General features: G+C 36.4%; 1 protein-coding gene across 15 annotated transcripts in view; it reads right to left on the bottom strand.

Annotated features, from left to right (window-relative positions):
• SDCCAG8 (SHH signaling and ciliogenesis regulator SDCCAG8) overlaps positions 1-17,493 on the bottom strand; it is a 160,426-nt gene that overhangs the window by 83,192 nt on the left and 59,741 nt on the right. For all 15 annotated transcript variants that reach the window (XR_006289727.1, XR_005224810.2, XM_037895332.2 and 12 more), the window contains one exon: positions 9,269-9,411. Coding sequence is in view for 13 of the 15 variants with exons in the window: in XM_037895332.2 (XP_037751260.1) it covers positions 9,269-9,411 (143 nt within the window). In the remaining 2 variants the exon portion in view is untranslated. The remainder of the gene's footprint in view (positions 1-9,268; positions 9,412-17,493) is intronic.

Genomic DNA, 17,493 nt, shown 5'->3' with positions numbered 1-17,493 from the left:
CGGACTGAGGTGAGGATGTGGTAGACCAATGAGATAGCTGCAGACATTTCCAGGTAATTTTTCCCCACTGTGGAAGCATTTTGCGTAAGAGATAACATGTAGGATGATGTTCCTAAATGTCAAACTTTACAGAACTATGTGCCCAGTCCTGCACCCATTCAAGTGAATGAGTTCTGTCACAGACTTCAGTGAGTGGCAAACCCTTTGGGTCCATGATGAAGCCCTTATTACATAATGACTTCAGGATTGGATCCTTACAAAGGAGAGAAAAAGAAATATTGCTACTGACCAGAAAGAAAATAACTGGTTGTATTTTAAAAAGCACAGTGCAGCTTTCAAAATGGTTAAAATTAGCATTAGAAAAATGAAACCTTCATAGAGAAAACACAATTGCAACTTCCTTAAAACAGTCTTTCAGATGTTCTAGAGAAAACAAGTGCTGTGTCTCTAACACAAATCAGAATCAGTTAATTTCAAAATTAGTATAAAATCTAGCAGGCTTGGATACATTCTTCTGAAATATTGTTTTTTAAATTAAAAAAATCATATTATTCCATTCCCAATAGTTATATAAAAATTGATTGAATTAGTTCAAAGCAAATGTATATTGATATTAATCTATAAAGTTCTTTAACAGATTAGATCTCAGTGATAAATATTTCTTTTTAAAAAGACATTTGAAAAAAATACTACTTTTAATTTTCTTGTAATCAGTGGATAATCTCATCTGTATTATTTCTGAATTACACTGCTTGCTCAGAAGCGCTGCAAGTATTGTTACCTGTTACCATAGTAAATGCATTCTATGGGCAGAAACAATTTGGTTACTTTAACAGAATGATTCGTTGTATAAAAGACGAAATCATTAGTAAAATTCTCTTCTGACCAGTGGCAGTTTAAACACTATAAAGTAAATTTTCACTGTAATTAAAATGCGAATCCGAAAACATATCACTGCCTTTCTTTTGAGAAACTTGTATGATAGAGCAACAAATCAAAATAAATAACAATCAGCAAGGTTTTTAAAAACCATTTTTTTTAAATGAAGAGAAAAGGAAAATAAGTGATATTATAAAGCTTTTCTGTTCCCTAATTAACTGACATCATGGTGGATTCCTTGCTCACCCCATGCTTATACTGACTTTATTTTTGTTTTCTCTTATAACTTTGTTAATAACATTTGAATACTCACAACATATACCTTAAACAGTATTTGTACATGATTAAATGTAAGGGTATTTAAATAATCATGTATTATCTTGACTGCTTATTAAATAAACTGGTAATGCAATTTCTAAAAGGCACTGCCAGAAGAAGACACAGCCGATTTATTTCAAATCATGCAATATCAGTCTTTATAAAGCAGCATATGGTCTTATGATGGCAGGTAAAATATTTTACCTTCCATAATAACTCAGAGCAGTTAATTTATCTACATACTATATAATGAGATAAACAATTTCAGCTACACTAGAAAAATCTGTAGGCAAGGGACAAATCTAGCTTCCCCCCCCTCCGTTTTATTGATTTTTTCTGCCTATACATTCATATAATTGCTAACAGAGGTTATTCATTCTTCCACCCCCTTCCACAATTACCTTAAAGCAAGACCTTCTTTTCAGTTGTAGAAATATTTGCAGTTTCTACAGCTGCAGGACAAAGAACTGAGAAATTTTCATAGAGTTGCTCGGGGAAAAAGAAAAAAAAAAAAGGCTTTGCAAGATTCTGTTACAAGTAAGCAGAGTGAATGACAACTTTCAAATCTACCACAATCATTTACTAATGTGCTGCTATATCAAATAAGTCTAATTTTTTTTGACAGCACCAAATTAGATTTATTGCAGAAACTGCTGCATAAATAGCATATGGCTATGTTATACCACCTATTTCAAATCCCTGTAATGTTTCCTCCCCTCCCCACTCAAAATGAATAATTGAGCCAAGCTATAAACCTATTGTAAAAGAGAGATATACAAGTTCAAATACAGATGTAGATTTCTTTGTTAAAAGATGAGTTCAGCATCCACAACCCAACTGTATATCTGAATTATTTTTTATTTTAATATCATGATCAACTAAACTAGTTAATAATACTATATAAGTCAGTCACTTCTTTTTCATTATACTTGGGTTATTTGGTCTTCCGTGTTACAATTCTGTTTCTTACTCCTGTGAGTAGTTCTACTGATGCTAGTGGTACTACTTACTTGAGTAAAATTTACTCATGTGACTGAAGGTTACAGGACTAGGACCTCAATTCAGTTCCCATAGGCTATCACTTATGAGGAAGGAAATGGCTCCTCCTGAACAAAATCAAACATCATAAATATCATAAAATATTTAATTCAACTGAAGAACCCAATCCTGAAAGGTGTTGAATGCCAACCACTCATTAACATCAATGGAAGTAGGGGGTCTGCCAGCAGGATCGCTCTCTACATAAATATACAGATATACAAACATTAATCTCCAATTATTTCATTATGTATATTAATGAAATATGGAACACAAACTTATGATTGTGTGTGACATTCCTGATAGTATATTTTTATTTTTGCAAGGATTAGGCCACACAAAATTTCTTGGTAGCAAAGATTCAAAATACAATGTTGTCACAAAATTAGCTCAGCAATGAGTTGATACATTCCTTTTATTGTAGGATGATCAGATAAACTCTTTATTTAACAAAAGTTTGTGTACTTTCTGCAGTAAAAAGACATTGCAAGGTCTTATCTCAGACCAATGGGCACACCACTGTAAACATCATGGAGCTCTGTAGCTACCCTGCAGCTTCCCTCTCTGTGGTCAGTCTTCCCAGCTGCCCTATCTGTTACTGTCTGATTAGTTCTGCTAAGGAGCCCCTCCCCTGCCAGCTTTCAGTGCCATCTGTTCTACACAAGATGGCTGCTGCCCAGCAACCTAACACTGCCCTCCTACCTGGCACCCAGCTACCATCCTTACCCCAAAGTGCTAACACAGGTTCTCACTGCTGGCAGAGTCAGGATTTCATTACTACTACTTTGACAAGTGCAGGGTTGTTTGTAATTTCTCTTTTATCCTGATTTTGATTGTACAACCACCTCCCACTGATTCAGTTTGCTTCAGTTTTGTTGCTCACAGATTTTACTCTCCACATTAATCTCCCTCTGGCATGTTACTGCATCTGTTCCCTTTTTTATTATTAATTTTCAAATTCCCACCATTTTTGACAAAAAGGAGGTAATCTACACTCTGCTTCTGCCCATTTCATTTTCTTTAATTTGGAAGATAAGTATGAAAGCATGCCAAAGAAGTTAATTCTCCGTTAACAGTTTATTTTCTGGCATCATAATGCCTTTGTATATGAAAAACAGATAGAAATAAATGTTGACTGAATCACAACACCATAGTCACAACTATCCCTAAATTTAATGAAAATTAAACATATGAAACAGAATTTTAAAAGTTTATTAGTTATATGAGTTGTTTCATGTTATTACTCCTTCCTACACTATTTTTAATAGATAAAGCTATTCATACAAAACAAACAGCGTATAAAATGTTTACAATTAAGCTTTGGTTTTTTTGCTATTTTTTCCATATATTGGTGTTTTTGCTATATTCATTAGTCTAGAAAATAAGTAGTTTAGAAAAATGAGACACTGTCCACTGCTACTAATTAACACTAAATACCATTAATACTAAAAATGAAATCTCATTAGAATTCCTCATCTATCATCAATAGGAGACTGCTTCTGATGTGCTAAAACTGCTGAATAAAAGGCAACACACTAAATAATTCTGCTGATAACTAACAGATATTTCTTTGAAAACAACACAGCTGATACTAGGTTTTGTATAGCTTTAATAAAGGACAGTGAGTAGCAGCATGAGACTTCTGCTGTAAATAGAGAAGTCGATTATATTTTATAATATAAAGAATAATATAGCCTAAATATAGATTATAAACAGGCTGTAATTCTAGCAAGGAATTCTGGTGACATCATAAGCAATGACAGCAAAACTCTAGCAATTTAATAATGTCACAAGACCCCGGAGGTAGAATGGTAGGTTTAATTTATGTACCTTATTTATTATACATGGATTGCAATTAATGCCAATGGAGCTGTTGAAAACTCGCTAGAGGCTACTAGAAGCATTGATGTACTGTAGCTATTTGAAGCCACAAAGGCCATAGCACTGCTGAAACCAACTGTATGCCCTAAAAGACATTTTCTTCAAATGTGTTACTTTCTGAAGATATTTTGTCAACAAATATTTTGGTGATATTTCAATCATATTATGTACATTTTCCCTCAGAAAAGTACAGAGAGACTGCAAACAGCCACAGTCATCACGTGGTATAAACTTCTACAAATATGTGATCTTTAAAGAGCAACTCAGACATTCAAATTAGCCTGGGAGGTCACACATTATTGGACTTAAAAGCATGGGTGACATATATTATTCAAGTAATGTTTTCCTCATTTACAAAGTTGACATCCAACACTACCTGCAATGACTGCAAAAAAAAGTAGTAAATATGACTCTCTGCTTTAATTCTCTCTCCCAGCAAAATTTGAGATGACATGAGTCTATTCTGATACTATCATAAGCATTTCTGATTGGCATGATTTGAGAGGAGATACAATGAACCAACAAAGTGAATGAAATATCAGACTTAAAAACAAAAGAGAATTAAGCCCAATATTTTATTTACTTCACTTCCTTGAATTTATGTAGCTGCTCTTGGATAGGGATATAGGAACCACTTTTTAAGAGACAAAACTGTAACTGAAGCACAAATATTAACTTTTAGTTGTTTTGTGTAATGAGAGAGATTTCATACTCATCTTTCAGTTACACAAGAAGAGTGAAAGAATTATTTCAATAAATTAAATGACATTTTAAAATCAGATCATTCTGATTATCATATTGCATCTCCTATTTGATCGCCACCACTATAGTACCAATACGATTTTGGTAATAATTCTCTCACAGATTAAATAGGCCTGAATGCTTCATGCCTTTTGAAAGTTGCAAATCAAGTATTCAGATGGCATGGTGCATGTAGCAGGGTCCAATCCTGGCCTATTAAAAAGTTAATGAGAGTTTTGCCATTGATTTCACTGAGGCAACATTAGGCCCATGTTTTCTTCCTATAGCAGTTCTCACATGAAAACTCAGATTGGAATTCAACAGGTGAGATATTGGAACTTAATTACTATTTCATAACCATACAGGACTTGAAACAAATTTGTTAAAGTCACATTATGGTGAAGCTGCAAATGCAGGGAGAAGGGGACCAATGTTGTACGCAAGATTATGATGGTTATTGTTCAAGGTCAGCAATAATGCCATATTTTTTCTGTCATTTCCAAATACAGAAGTTGGAATTATGAACTGGATTCAAGGAACAAAAATATGTACATTAACTAAACATCAAGGATTTCTAAGAAAGCTGTACTTCCAACATAAGTAAACACACATTCCAGTGATCCACAAGCAAAGGTGATATGCAAGAGACAAATAAATACTTTAAGAATTACTATTTTAACAGGTATGTTTCTTTAACTGATAAGCAGTTTAATTGGTCTGTATCAGACCAGTGTTTAGAAAGTGGATTTTTGGGGACAGGAGGAGGTGAGTGAGAAGTTTCCCCTGCAAAAAATAGCTTGTGGATAATTTCCTTTTTCCCCCTTCAGGCCTGGATTGCATGTTCTCATTTAATCCAACTGATCTATAATATTTACTTTCTAGTTTTCCAATATTTAAATTAAGCATTTTATATTGATTGTATTCTTCTTTACATTCAAAATACTTAGGACTGATGTTCTTTAGTACGTCGCTAATCTTCTGTTTAGTAATGTGCTCTTTTAGCAACAAAGTAGAAGATAGCAGAAGACTACTAGGCCCACTTAACTCTTTGGATTCCTCTAGCTTCTGCCAGAAGAAACAGGGCTTTGGACGCATGGTAGCAGAAAGACTACTCATAGTGGGAACAAGCCACCCACCCTTCCAAGTTCTTCTTGGAGGCATAGAGCTGGCTAGCTAGTTTAGTCCAGAAAGTAGGTGGTGTGACAGGGTCAGGCCAGATCGCTACAGGAGAGTGACAGAAGGCAGATATATTAGCCCCAGGTTAAGCAGATCCCTTTCCCCTGGGTAAGGTAACAGGGGCAGTTCCAGAACAATCAGGAACTTGCTGGAACGAATTAAGGCAGACAGGGTAATTAGGACATCTGGTTTAAAAAGGACCTCACTTCAGTCAGTGAGGGGCCCGCAAGGAGCTGAGAGTGAGATGGTGTGCTGCTGGAGGACTGAGAAGTAGTAGTGTTATCAGACATTAGGAGGAAGGTCTGGTGGTAAGGACAAAGAAGGGTTGGGAGGAGGCCATGGAGAAGTAGCCCAAGGAGTTGTAGCGTCATGCAGCTGTTGCAGGGGACACGACAGACAGCTGCAATCCACAGGGCCCTGGGCTGGAACCCAGAGTGGGGGGGCCCAGGTTCCCCTCATTCCCCCCAACTCCCTATTTGATATAAGAGGAGTTGATCTGGACTGTGAGTCCCACCAGAGAAGGTCTCTGGCCTGTCCCCTGACCCCTGAGGTGGGCCAGCAGAGACTGCAGGGACTGTTCTCCTCTTCTTCCCCATGCTGGCCAGTGATGCGGTTCGCTGAGTGAACGGCAGGTTTGTGCCACTAACAAAAGGTGCCAAACTGAGAACTGCCATAAATCTCTGAGGCGAACAAATCCACCAGAAAGCGCAGAACCCACCAACGCAGAGGAGGAACTTTGTCACAGTGGAGACAGCTAGAAAAGGGCAAGGCCAGGACACCTAAGAGATGCACTAAATCAGTGCATCTTCTCAACATCCTTCCGAAGACTGGGCTCTAGAACTTAAAAGCTGTTCTCTTTGGCAGAACCCGCAGGGAAGGACAGCAGCAATACTGCCAACTCCCCCTGGGATGAATACCTCTGTTGGCACAGCTGTTCCTGTGTGTGAAAGGGAATGCAATTTACCCTTCCCCATGGCCTGAGATGAGCAAAACTCAAAGTATTTAACTACAATAGTGTATCACATTACTAAACAATTACTGGATTCAAAATGGGAACACCAGAAAGAGATTTAGTGCCTTCAATGAAAGATCTGAAAGTGGGACACTCACAGCCATATCAGCCCCTTCACTTATTAAGAGACCTGTTCTGGCAGGATGTGATGCTACAGGGAGAGGGACAGGAGTGGCATGGAGAACAGGTACAACTCAGAGGAAGAAAGAGTGGCTCCTTTTTCCTGTCCATACCAGACCAACATTAGTAAGATCACTTAATACACTACTGGACGGCTCTCAGATGCTACTGTGCCAACTTTGCATATTTAAAACCAGACACTTCTGCAGGAGTGCTGGAACCTTCCCTGCCCCACCTCTTTCCCCCCGAGACCCCGCCCCTGCGGTACCTCTTCCCCGAAGGCCCCACCCCACCCCTGAAGGCCCTGCCCCCTGTTCACTCCTCTTCCTCCCTCCTCTCGTCATTCGCTGGTTTTCCCCTCCCGCTCCCCCTGTCCGCCCAGGTCGGGACAGACTCGTCTGCAGAGTCAGGGCTGGAAGCTGCAGCTGCCCAACACAGGTAGGAGGCAGCCCGGCCTGAGTAGGGGCTGGCGTGAGTGATGACCTGGGACCTCCCTGCCTGCAGTAACCGGACTTTGCGTGTCTGGTCAGCAGATGTGACTGGACTTTCCGTTTGAAAACCGGACACCTGGCTACCCTATGAGGGTGGTAACAGAACCTACACAGAACAGATAATTACAGAATTTGGTGACTTAAGGGGAAGATTTGGCCCCTATATCTCACTTTTTATAATGAAGTTAGAACTATATACTAAATCAACATAAGCATACTTTTTATTTTATCAATAAAAGGCCATATTGTGTACACTAAGTCAGATTCTAAAATGTCTGTAATTAAATAGCTACCTGAATCATTTTGACATTATGCACCTGCATTTAAGTGTTGAACCATGTTAAATTTATAGTTATTAGTCTGTATTATTAAGAGAGAAAGATTTTCACAAAAAAAATGTGTTATTAGGATTTTCTCCAAGACATCACACTGCTTTATAATGCATGATCAGTCTTTTGCTAAAACGGAGCTTGTTAAACCATTTGGTTAACTATCACAACAAATCATTATTAAGGAAGTTCTTCTAAATCCAAACTTTAGATATCTTAACAACTCACCCAAAACTTTTTTCAAGTTCATCAACCTCTAGCATATTTTTTTTCTCTGAATACAGGCTGTTACGGTGGTGCTTTCTTCCATCTGTTAAACTACCGTGCTCTGAATAACACTGAAATTTAGCGGAGTAAAAGATTGATTAAATGAATTTAGAAAGTTTACACTGGATCCAATCCTGCTGTCATTGAAACCAATGACAAAATTCTCACTAAATTCAGTGGGTGCAGGATTAGAGTAGGAGTGTGAATACTCCACTGTCAATTAGCCAAAATCTGAGGCTGTTATTCAGGTAAATTTATATCGACTCCAATGAGAGCTTTTTGTCTAATTAAGGACTGAGTAAAGGCCTCAGATCTGACACTGGATGTTTACCAACAGATAAAAGTGATACAAAAGATTAAAAGAAGCAGCTGTGTATTTGGCAAAAAGAGAAATTTTTAACAGTTACCAAAACTCAAGGTGGAATTAATAATCAGAAAATTGCCACTCTGGAATTTTCTCTACAGGTCTAATAGTAAGAATTAAGGGTAGATTGGTAATTTATGTTCAATGATGGAATAAACCTGTAAAGAGCCCAGAGTGACAGAAACATGTTTGTGTCACACAATCTTATTATTTTCACCGAGGCAAATGACAGAAATGCTATTCTCATGGATCTGTCCTGAATCTCTCCCTATATTCCTAGAGTGTTAAATTATGTAGACTGTTTAATCTCGGATGAAGTATAGTTTCATAATTGACATCAGTAAGTATTTACATCGTTATGTCACAATACCCTAAATTCATAAATTTGAAGCATTAGAGTTTCTAAACCAATAGATGCTATACAGTTCGGTGCTTGCAGACTTTTTACTTACTAAATGTATTTTGGCTTTTTGAAAGATCATCATTTAGGTAAATGGGTGCTTTATTTACCACATCTTCGCTTCTTCTAAAATACCCGAAAGCAATGCATGCAGTGAATGATTATGAATATCTGCAACAACAGTGGGGAAGCCTGTGGCAAAAATTAGCAGAATGAAATTGGTGCTATGGCATGTAATAGGATAAAGGGTACCTGGTGAGGTGCAGTTGGTGCTCAGATTTACCCAGCAGTTCTGTCAGTTTTAGGCACTCGTCTTTGGCTCTTGCTGCATCCTGCTGTGCTTGTTCCAAACGCAGTTTGTTTTCATTCAGCTCTAATCCCAATTTCTCTATTTCCTTTAAAAATACAGGCGAAAATACATTTAAAAAATATATGTAGGTAAATTTTAAGACAATCTACCTTACGTGATCAAAAGTTATAAGAAAAATAGAGCATGATTTAATTTAATGAAGAAATGAATAGAGTTCTTTGGTTTGTAAAAATAAAGTTTAATAAAGAAACAAGGAAATGAAAAGAAGTAATTTGAAGTATCAAAGCTCATTTCTTTTATTATCTTATTTCACCATTTTGCTATATTTTTTCTTAATATTTTTAATAAGCCTACGCAAACAGATATGTCAACATGAACATTGATAATATTCTTGTACAAAAATGTTCCCCATGACTTTTGTAAAATTTTAGTTCCCATGTGTTCTCTCTCTGTTCAATCAACTCATTAAAAAAACAACAACTACATTTGATTTGTATTCACTTCATGTTGCACTTTAAAAGGCATTAAGGTGTTTCTTACCATTTGTATTCATTTAAAAGTGCTCTTATTTGTGGGGTCTGATCATGTAAGATGCTGACCACTATCAAATCTTGTTGCCTTCTTCACATAACTAAGCAATACAAACCTACTTAATTTAAAGTACTTGAACAGTCCAGTTAAAGTTAGCTAGACTACTGATGTGCTAAATTTAAGCATGTGCATGTTTTGCAGGATTGGGGTCTTTGTTTCTAGTGTATATATTGTAAGCCTTCTGCATATTTTTAGGCACATAAAATTTTCAAAGAGAAATAAGTGTCCTACATTAACTATCTCAAAAATACTAAAAGAACTATCCCTTCTTCCAAAACAGAAAATACCTTTCGTAGCAAAACTTTGTTCAGTATTTAGACATTTATACAGGTACCTTTATGCCGCACTATTGAACTTTCCACTATCATTATTCTCCAGTTTACTTAAATATTCATTCAAATATCTTAAATAAAAAGGAACGTATTCCAGTGTCAATATGTATTCCTGAAACACCTTCATAGTACGTTGTCTCTGTTTCTTCATGAAAATATCAGCCCAAAGCATTTATAGTAAGTCATGATGCCTCAAACAAATTCAGTATCCACATCCAACAAAAGGTATCAGTGTGTAAACCATTCCCCTCCCAAAAGAGTCCTTTTGCATTTCTAATGAAATATTACTTTCTTGTTAGGAGTTATATTCTAGTTTGTTGAAATTATATTTTTAAGGAAAATCTGTCTAAATGTTTCCATGCAATATTTTTTTTTATATATATATACATATATATATATATATATATATACACACATATATATACACACACACACACAAAATAAAAATATTGCATGGAATATATATAATTTTCAGGAAATAAGTGTGCGTGCGTGTGCACACACACGTGCACGCACACACACAGACACACACTTATTTCTTGAAACTATACAAAATAAACAAAACTAGAGGCAAGTTTTACAGTTTAACACAAAGATGTGGAAACTGGGAAATCATAATAAAATAAATTCAGTGTATTGTAAGTATTCAATGTAGGTACTTTCAATGAAAGTAATGTATTGTACTAGTAATATTTTTTAGATGGTAAGCATGTGTTTTAAAAAAATCTTAATTTTTCTCATTTCCAAAGGGTATCACATTTAAGTTTGATAGAATGAAAATCTTAACAGATTCACTATGTTCTAGTCTAGTTAATAGAGCAGTTCATTAATGTTTGTTTTCCCTAATCCTTTTTATTTTCTTGCCCGAGTTCTTTCCCATCTACAGAGGTATGCAACACTCCTGCAACTTTTTTTTATTTTTTTTTAAATAAAAGTAAGGTATTCATGAGTGGCCACATTTAAAAAAAAAAAAAAAAATTAGTTGACAAATGTCAACTACATATTTAAAAACCTCTATTTTCCAACTATAAACATAAACACACCCTATCACCACCCTCTTAGGGAAAAGCCTAAGTGAACAGATGGGCTTTAAACTGTCTCCTGAAGGTAAATAGGCTCAGGTTCTGTCGGACCAAAGTGGGAAACAAATTCCAAAGTAAAGAGACCTCTGTTGAAAATGCCTTGCCTCCATCTGCCAGATGTTCAAATCAAGGAATTGAAGGCAAGAATGCATCAGCTGATCTCAATTGTCATGAGGATGCACAGAGAAAAGCAGGTTCTCAAAGTAGCTGGGACCCAAACAATGTACTTCTGGTGGGGCTTTAAAGATCAATACGTGCCCATGACTTCCAACCAGAAGCAGTCAGGGAGCCAGTATAGTCTGAAATACTGGCATAATATTCTCCACATAATATTAATCATTAAGCAGACATTCTACAGCATTCTGCGTCACCTGTAGTTTCCAAGCGGGCTTTCAAGAGCCCCATGTAGACAGCATTGTAGTAACCCACAAAAGAGTGGATAAGTCTGGAAAAGTTCACGTCAGAAACAGTTACAATCAATCACCACAGCAAAAAGAAATAATAAAAAGGCACCCCGCCCACCAAAAGCACCCATACAATTAGGGATCCAAAAGTATCTCCAAACTTATTTGGATTAAGTCTCAATGAGCTTGTTCTCATCCAAGTACAATGAAGGCTTGATTAACAAAAAAAAACCAACCCTCACTTATTGCTATGTATCAACACCTTAAAAGGAGTACCATCCAAACCGCAAATACCATTAAGTAGTTTGGTCTGATAATTCAGCCAGTAGTTTCTGGTACTATTCCTGAAACACAGTATATTACATATCTTGAGGCCACTTTACACAATAGTGAAAGATATGATTGTTTCAGACAGCCTTATAAACCGGCTGTGCATCAGTCTTAATCAATCCTGAGGACACTTGGTCCAATGTATAAGGGTGATCTGAAGGGTACCTTTATCTATGGTTGTGATGTGTTTGCGTCCTGGGCAACTCCTGTAAATGGTCTCCCCTCCTCTTTCCAAGTTACAAACCCAGTCCACATGTGTTGTTTGTGTATACCAGCTGGGGCATAAATTCTAGTGCATGCCAGTGTGTCATGCACAAAGTGTCCATACAGACCCTGCTGATGCACATCCCTAGGGCAATGGTGTAGTCCAGTTTCAAACAGCAGTATGTCAAAGCACATTATGTAACTTTTAGCGCAGGGTAGCAGGGTCCACACAGTGAGTTAATATGTGGCAAACTACTGCATAGTTGAATCAGACCCTGACTTGTCATACAGTCAAGCTCTGGGATAAGGAAAACATGAGGAGAAAGGTATGGGAGGAGAGTCAGTGAGAACTGAAAGCAGATGTAGGTGGTGACAACATTTTGTAAAAAAACTTTGAAGGTCAAGGAACTTGAATCTGATGTGCTTAAAAAGGGACACTAAACTAAAGAAGGAAGCAAGGTGTGAAGTAATACTGATGACAGTATTTTAGCAGAGGTCAAAGTGTAGTACTGCAGTCAGAGCATGGGGAAGTGATGATGACATTATTTTAGCAGAGGTCAAAGTGTACTAATGTAGTACATAAAATAATACATCCCTTTACAAAATTAAAGCTTGTATTTGACCATCAGGAAGTGCAGTTATAATCATAAATGTGGCTGTAAAGAGACACATCATGAGACTGTGCGTTTATTCTTTTAGAGTTCAGTCCTGGTTCCCAAGCCTATTATGAGTAACTTAAGCACAAGAGAATTCTATGGAAGCCGGGGGAGGAAATTTGCCGCCTCCAATCCATGCAACTGCAAGCAGTGGTTGCTATTTGAGCTCACTCACGTAGTAGTGCAGAATCAGGCCATTAATCATTCACATCTGGAATTATCTGATGATAATCAGGTCTATGAAACCTTAATTTGACCTGATTGTATATTTATACCATGGTACCATTTTTAATTACATGATCATGTATTTTTTTTCAGGATATCGGCTTCTTTCAGTCCACAGGATAGACAGAGAACAAGGCAATGAGTTGCAAGAACACAAAAGGACATCCTCATGTATTGTGGCTCAATCACAGACTTCCTATGTGAAGCTGGGCAACACAGTCATATTGCATATTCACCGCATTAACATTGCACAGGCAACTTCTGAGTGCTTGACTTTGTAACTTTATCATTCTTTAAATATTTTTGTATGGAACTTAAAAAATATATTTATTACGTAATCTTGTCTTCCATCTCAATTGTTCAAACTCCCATGGACACAAACAGAAACCTTGTCTGTATAAAGACTGCAGAATAAAACCCAACAGAAGAACTGCCATTTCAGTTCACCACAAATAAATTAAACTAAAAAATAATATAGTATTCAAAAACAGAAGGATCAAGTTTTACTACATAAAATCAACTTATTAGGAAAATATAAGAAATGACAAATTGTTTGTCTCTGTAAATTACTACTTTTGGATGTCCTAATCAACAAGTACTTATGTTTTAAACCTCCCTTTTTGTAGGAAACAAGTATCTTTTGCAGTCTCTCAATAGTAAAAAGCAAACAAGCATTTTACTTCTCATTCATTAGATTATAGGGCAAGAACCCTTATACAATCTTACAGGCATTTTCAAATTAACACACTGTAGATGGGCTCAAAGTAAACTAAATGCAACTTCATACAAAGACAAAGAATGATTTCTCATAAATATTGAGATTCTTTTTAAAAAAACAAACAGCCTCTTCTCAAATTAAATCAAACCGACTATCTTCATTTAACCATGCTAAAGTGTTTTGTGAAAATTCTCTATTTAACTAACTAGACACCTCTTTACCTCTAAAAAATTTGATAATTTTGTTCAAAACAGGTCAAATTACAAAATTAAAATTATTTAATTCTAGTCTATATGAATGCAGACTTTATTGTAAGCAGAAAACTGCAACTTTAAATGTCTAAGCTAGGATATGTTTGTCATAGAACTCAGAATAACTGCAGAGCTGACAGAAAAGGCAAAGAAATCTTTCACAAATGAATATGATTAACCACTGATAAAAGATAAAATCCTACATTGAACTAAATTTAGCAAAATACTTTGGAAGCCTTCTAACAAATCAATAGGCTAGAAGCCAAATGTATTTTAAAAAGCCAGTAACATTAATTCTTAAACCAATCTCCCTTGACTGAGGTGCAATAATAAACAATATTAACTGAAAAACAGTTCTGTATATACAAAGTACTGCTACATGTGTTCAGCAAAAAAAAAAATTTACACGTGTGTATGTATCGATATCATCATGAATCTACAGTATTTTTTCCATTTGATATTTCTGTCTTGTGGTCTCTAATAATTATGAAAATAGAGGAACAAATTACGAAGTGAAGATCCTTTTTAAAAAAATATAACTCAGTGATGATTGCCTTTCTGCGGAGAACACGTGATTACAGGAGGCAGTACACTACTTAAAAAATCAGGACCACCTCAACATCAATGGCGGACTTACTGGGAAACAAACCGTGCAGTGGCACGGGGCCCCCGACAACAGGGGACCCCAAAATGTAGGACAAATCTGACAAATGACTGAATTTAATAAGTGTTGCAAGTCGCAAAGTGGTCCACGCTTTCTGCAGTCTGCAAGCATATTCTATGAACTGTGCTCTAAACATTTTTTTTTAAAAAGTAATCTAGCAAAGAATTTTGCTTCGCCAGTTTTTCCACTGTCTTGACAATAGCATAACAGCAACTACGGGAAATTGTCCTTTGCCAATCAAAGTCCATCAGCTTGACCAATTATCCAGTTGAACAAAAGCACCCTCCTGCACTTTGCAACAATGCCTGTGATTTGTCACTAGTATGTAATGGTTCAAAATCCCATTTTTACAGAGTCTGATAAAAACGTGGGATTAACTGCAATAAACCTAACTGGGCGGTCCACGGCCTACTCAGGCCCAACTGTGGCTACGCCCCTGCTCTTTCAGACCTTTTGAATCTTCCTAAAATCAACATCAGTTTTTTAGCAATGAAGCAACACTGAGTCTGGCAGTCAAAAATGCAAAAAAATGAAGGTGAGGCAAGAAGACAAAGCTAAGCAAAAGACGATTTGTCATCTTACTTTAAAAAGCTTGAAGTATTGAATAATGGACATTCATAAAAAAGTATGGATAAGGAAACATCTGAATTATCTGATCACTTGCCGAGTTGTGGGGATACCACAATAACTGCAAAAGTTGAACAAGCGGATTCTGAAGTGACAATGGAACTACAAAATATAGGTAATTTCGTCAAAGTAAGGGAAGAAACCTACCCTTAAGACACTGCATTATGGCCAAAATCTGTTTACTTGGATATGATAGACTATTTCTTAGTAAATAAACTGAAAAACTTAGATAATATGGAAAATTTGAGAAAAGAGTATGAGGTTGCAGGACAAAAGCAATTTAGAGGTCTTCATGAGTCCCATTTTCTGAGGATGAAGAAAAATGGGACGACAGAAATTCAGAAACCACTAAGGCAGTCTACTGTTATGTTTGCAAATTATTCCCTGACCATAGTAAAGGAAAACAAACATTCGTCGACGGGCACTCTAATTAGAGAAACATTGCAAGACATACCGCTGATCATGAGACTTCCAATGCTCATACTAATGCAATGTGTAAGTTCGTTCAAAAGGTGTAAACTATCTGGAAGAATTGATTCTGTGTTATCAGCTCAGTTTGAAAAGAAGTGTTCTTACTGGAGGAAAGTGCTGAGACGTCTTGTTGCCGTGGTCAAACTGCTGTCTTCTTTGGGACTACCTCTAAGAGGACATGATAAGTCATCATTGTCAAATCAAAAAAGTAATTTTTTTACCTGCCTTGAATAGCTTAGTGAATTTGACAATTTTCTCAAATAACATTTGAAAAATCATCAGTATTGTGGCTCAGGGAAGACCAACTTTATAACACACCAAACCTACGATGAATTCATCACTAAGCAAAGCAGCTTAGAAACCAATTCACTGATGAAGTAAAGGATGCCACGTACTATTCCATAATAGTCGATTCAACATCAGATGTGAATCATGTAGACCAATTAACATTAATTTTAAGATATGTGACCGGCAATGGTGAAGTTGTAGAGCGATTTCTTTGTTTTGTCCTGCTAAAATCCCACACTTCTGAATATCTAGACACAACTGTTTTGGAATTCATTGCAAATTCAGGTTTGGACATCAAAAATTATCAAAGCTCTGCCCATGACAACACCACAGATATGGCAGGAAAATATTCAGGTCTACAGGCAAGACTAAACAATGCAAGCCCCTCTGCTTTATTCATACCATGTTCCATTCCTTAAATTTAATTTGCAACACAGCAGCCGAATCTTGTGAGGGAGCTACACATTTTTTTGACTTTGTTCAAATCGTGTATGCCTTTCCCCCCCACCCAGGTTCCATGCATTGGTGGAGTATGCTACAATCACGCTTGGAGCAGGCAAATGAAAAACATTTGACAGTCAAAAGAATTTGTGACACCAGGTGGTTTGCTCGTGCAGATGCTGTTTTGGCTTTCAAAATGAGCTATGATGATATGAAAAAACCTTATTAGACATAGCCACATCAAATTCTGAAAAATCATGTGCGAAAACTGAAATAAAATCCTTAGCAGAAAAGTTTGAAAAGTATGATATTGCTGTTTTTACTCTTTTGTGGAACTGTTTACTTCAAAGAATTAATGCCGTCAGGAAATTGCTGCAAAAGCTTGATACAAATTTATTGAATGCTGCACAATTGTTAGCCTCAGTTAAAAGTTTTGTCATGGAAGTTCGAAACTATAGCTTGGTGGAAGCAGAGGTACTAACATGAACAGAAAATATACGTTTCTTTGATATATCTGATGAGAAGTGTAAAAAAAATAGGAAGTTATGTTTCAGTGAAACTAGAGACAATGAAATCAATTTAAAAAGGGAAAGAAGATAACATTGATGGTCTCCACGATAATTTGTGACACAAAAGTAGTGCAACTGCAGAGAAGAGGTGAATCTCTAAGAAAACTGTTGATTTATTTTGCATCTTTTTTGACAGACATTTGGACGAAAATGCTAAAAGCCACTACAATAAGAAATTAAGTGAATTCTACGGAGAGGACATAGACACAAATCTTTTTCAAGATGAAGTGAAACATTTCATTCATTTTATCAAAAATTATGAGGTCTGTGCTTTGAGATCACCAGTTGATTTGTATAGACTTGTACGTGACGGT

The sequence above is a fragment of the Chelonia mydas genome, chromosome 3 (genome assembly GCF_015237465.2).
Source record: "Chelonia mydas isolate rCheMyd1 chromosome 3, rCheMyd1.pri.v2, whole genome shotgun sequence".
NCBI lineage: Eukaryota > Metazoa > Chordata > Testudines > Cheloniidae > Chelonia > Chelonia mydas.
This window is presented reverse-complemented; position numbering and strand designations above follow the sequence as displayed.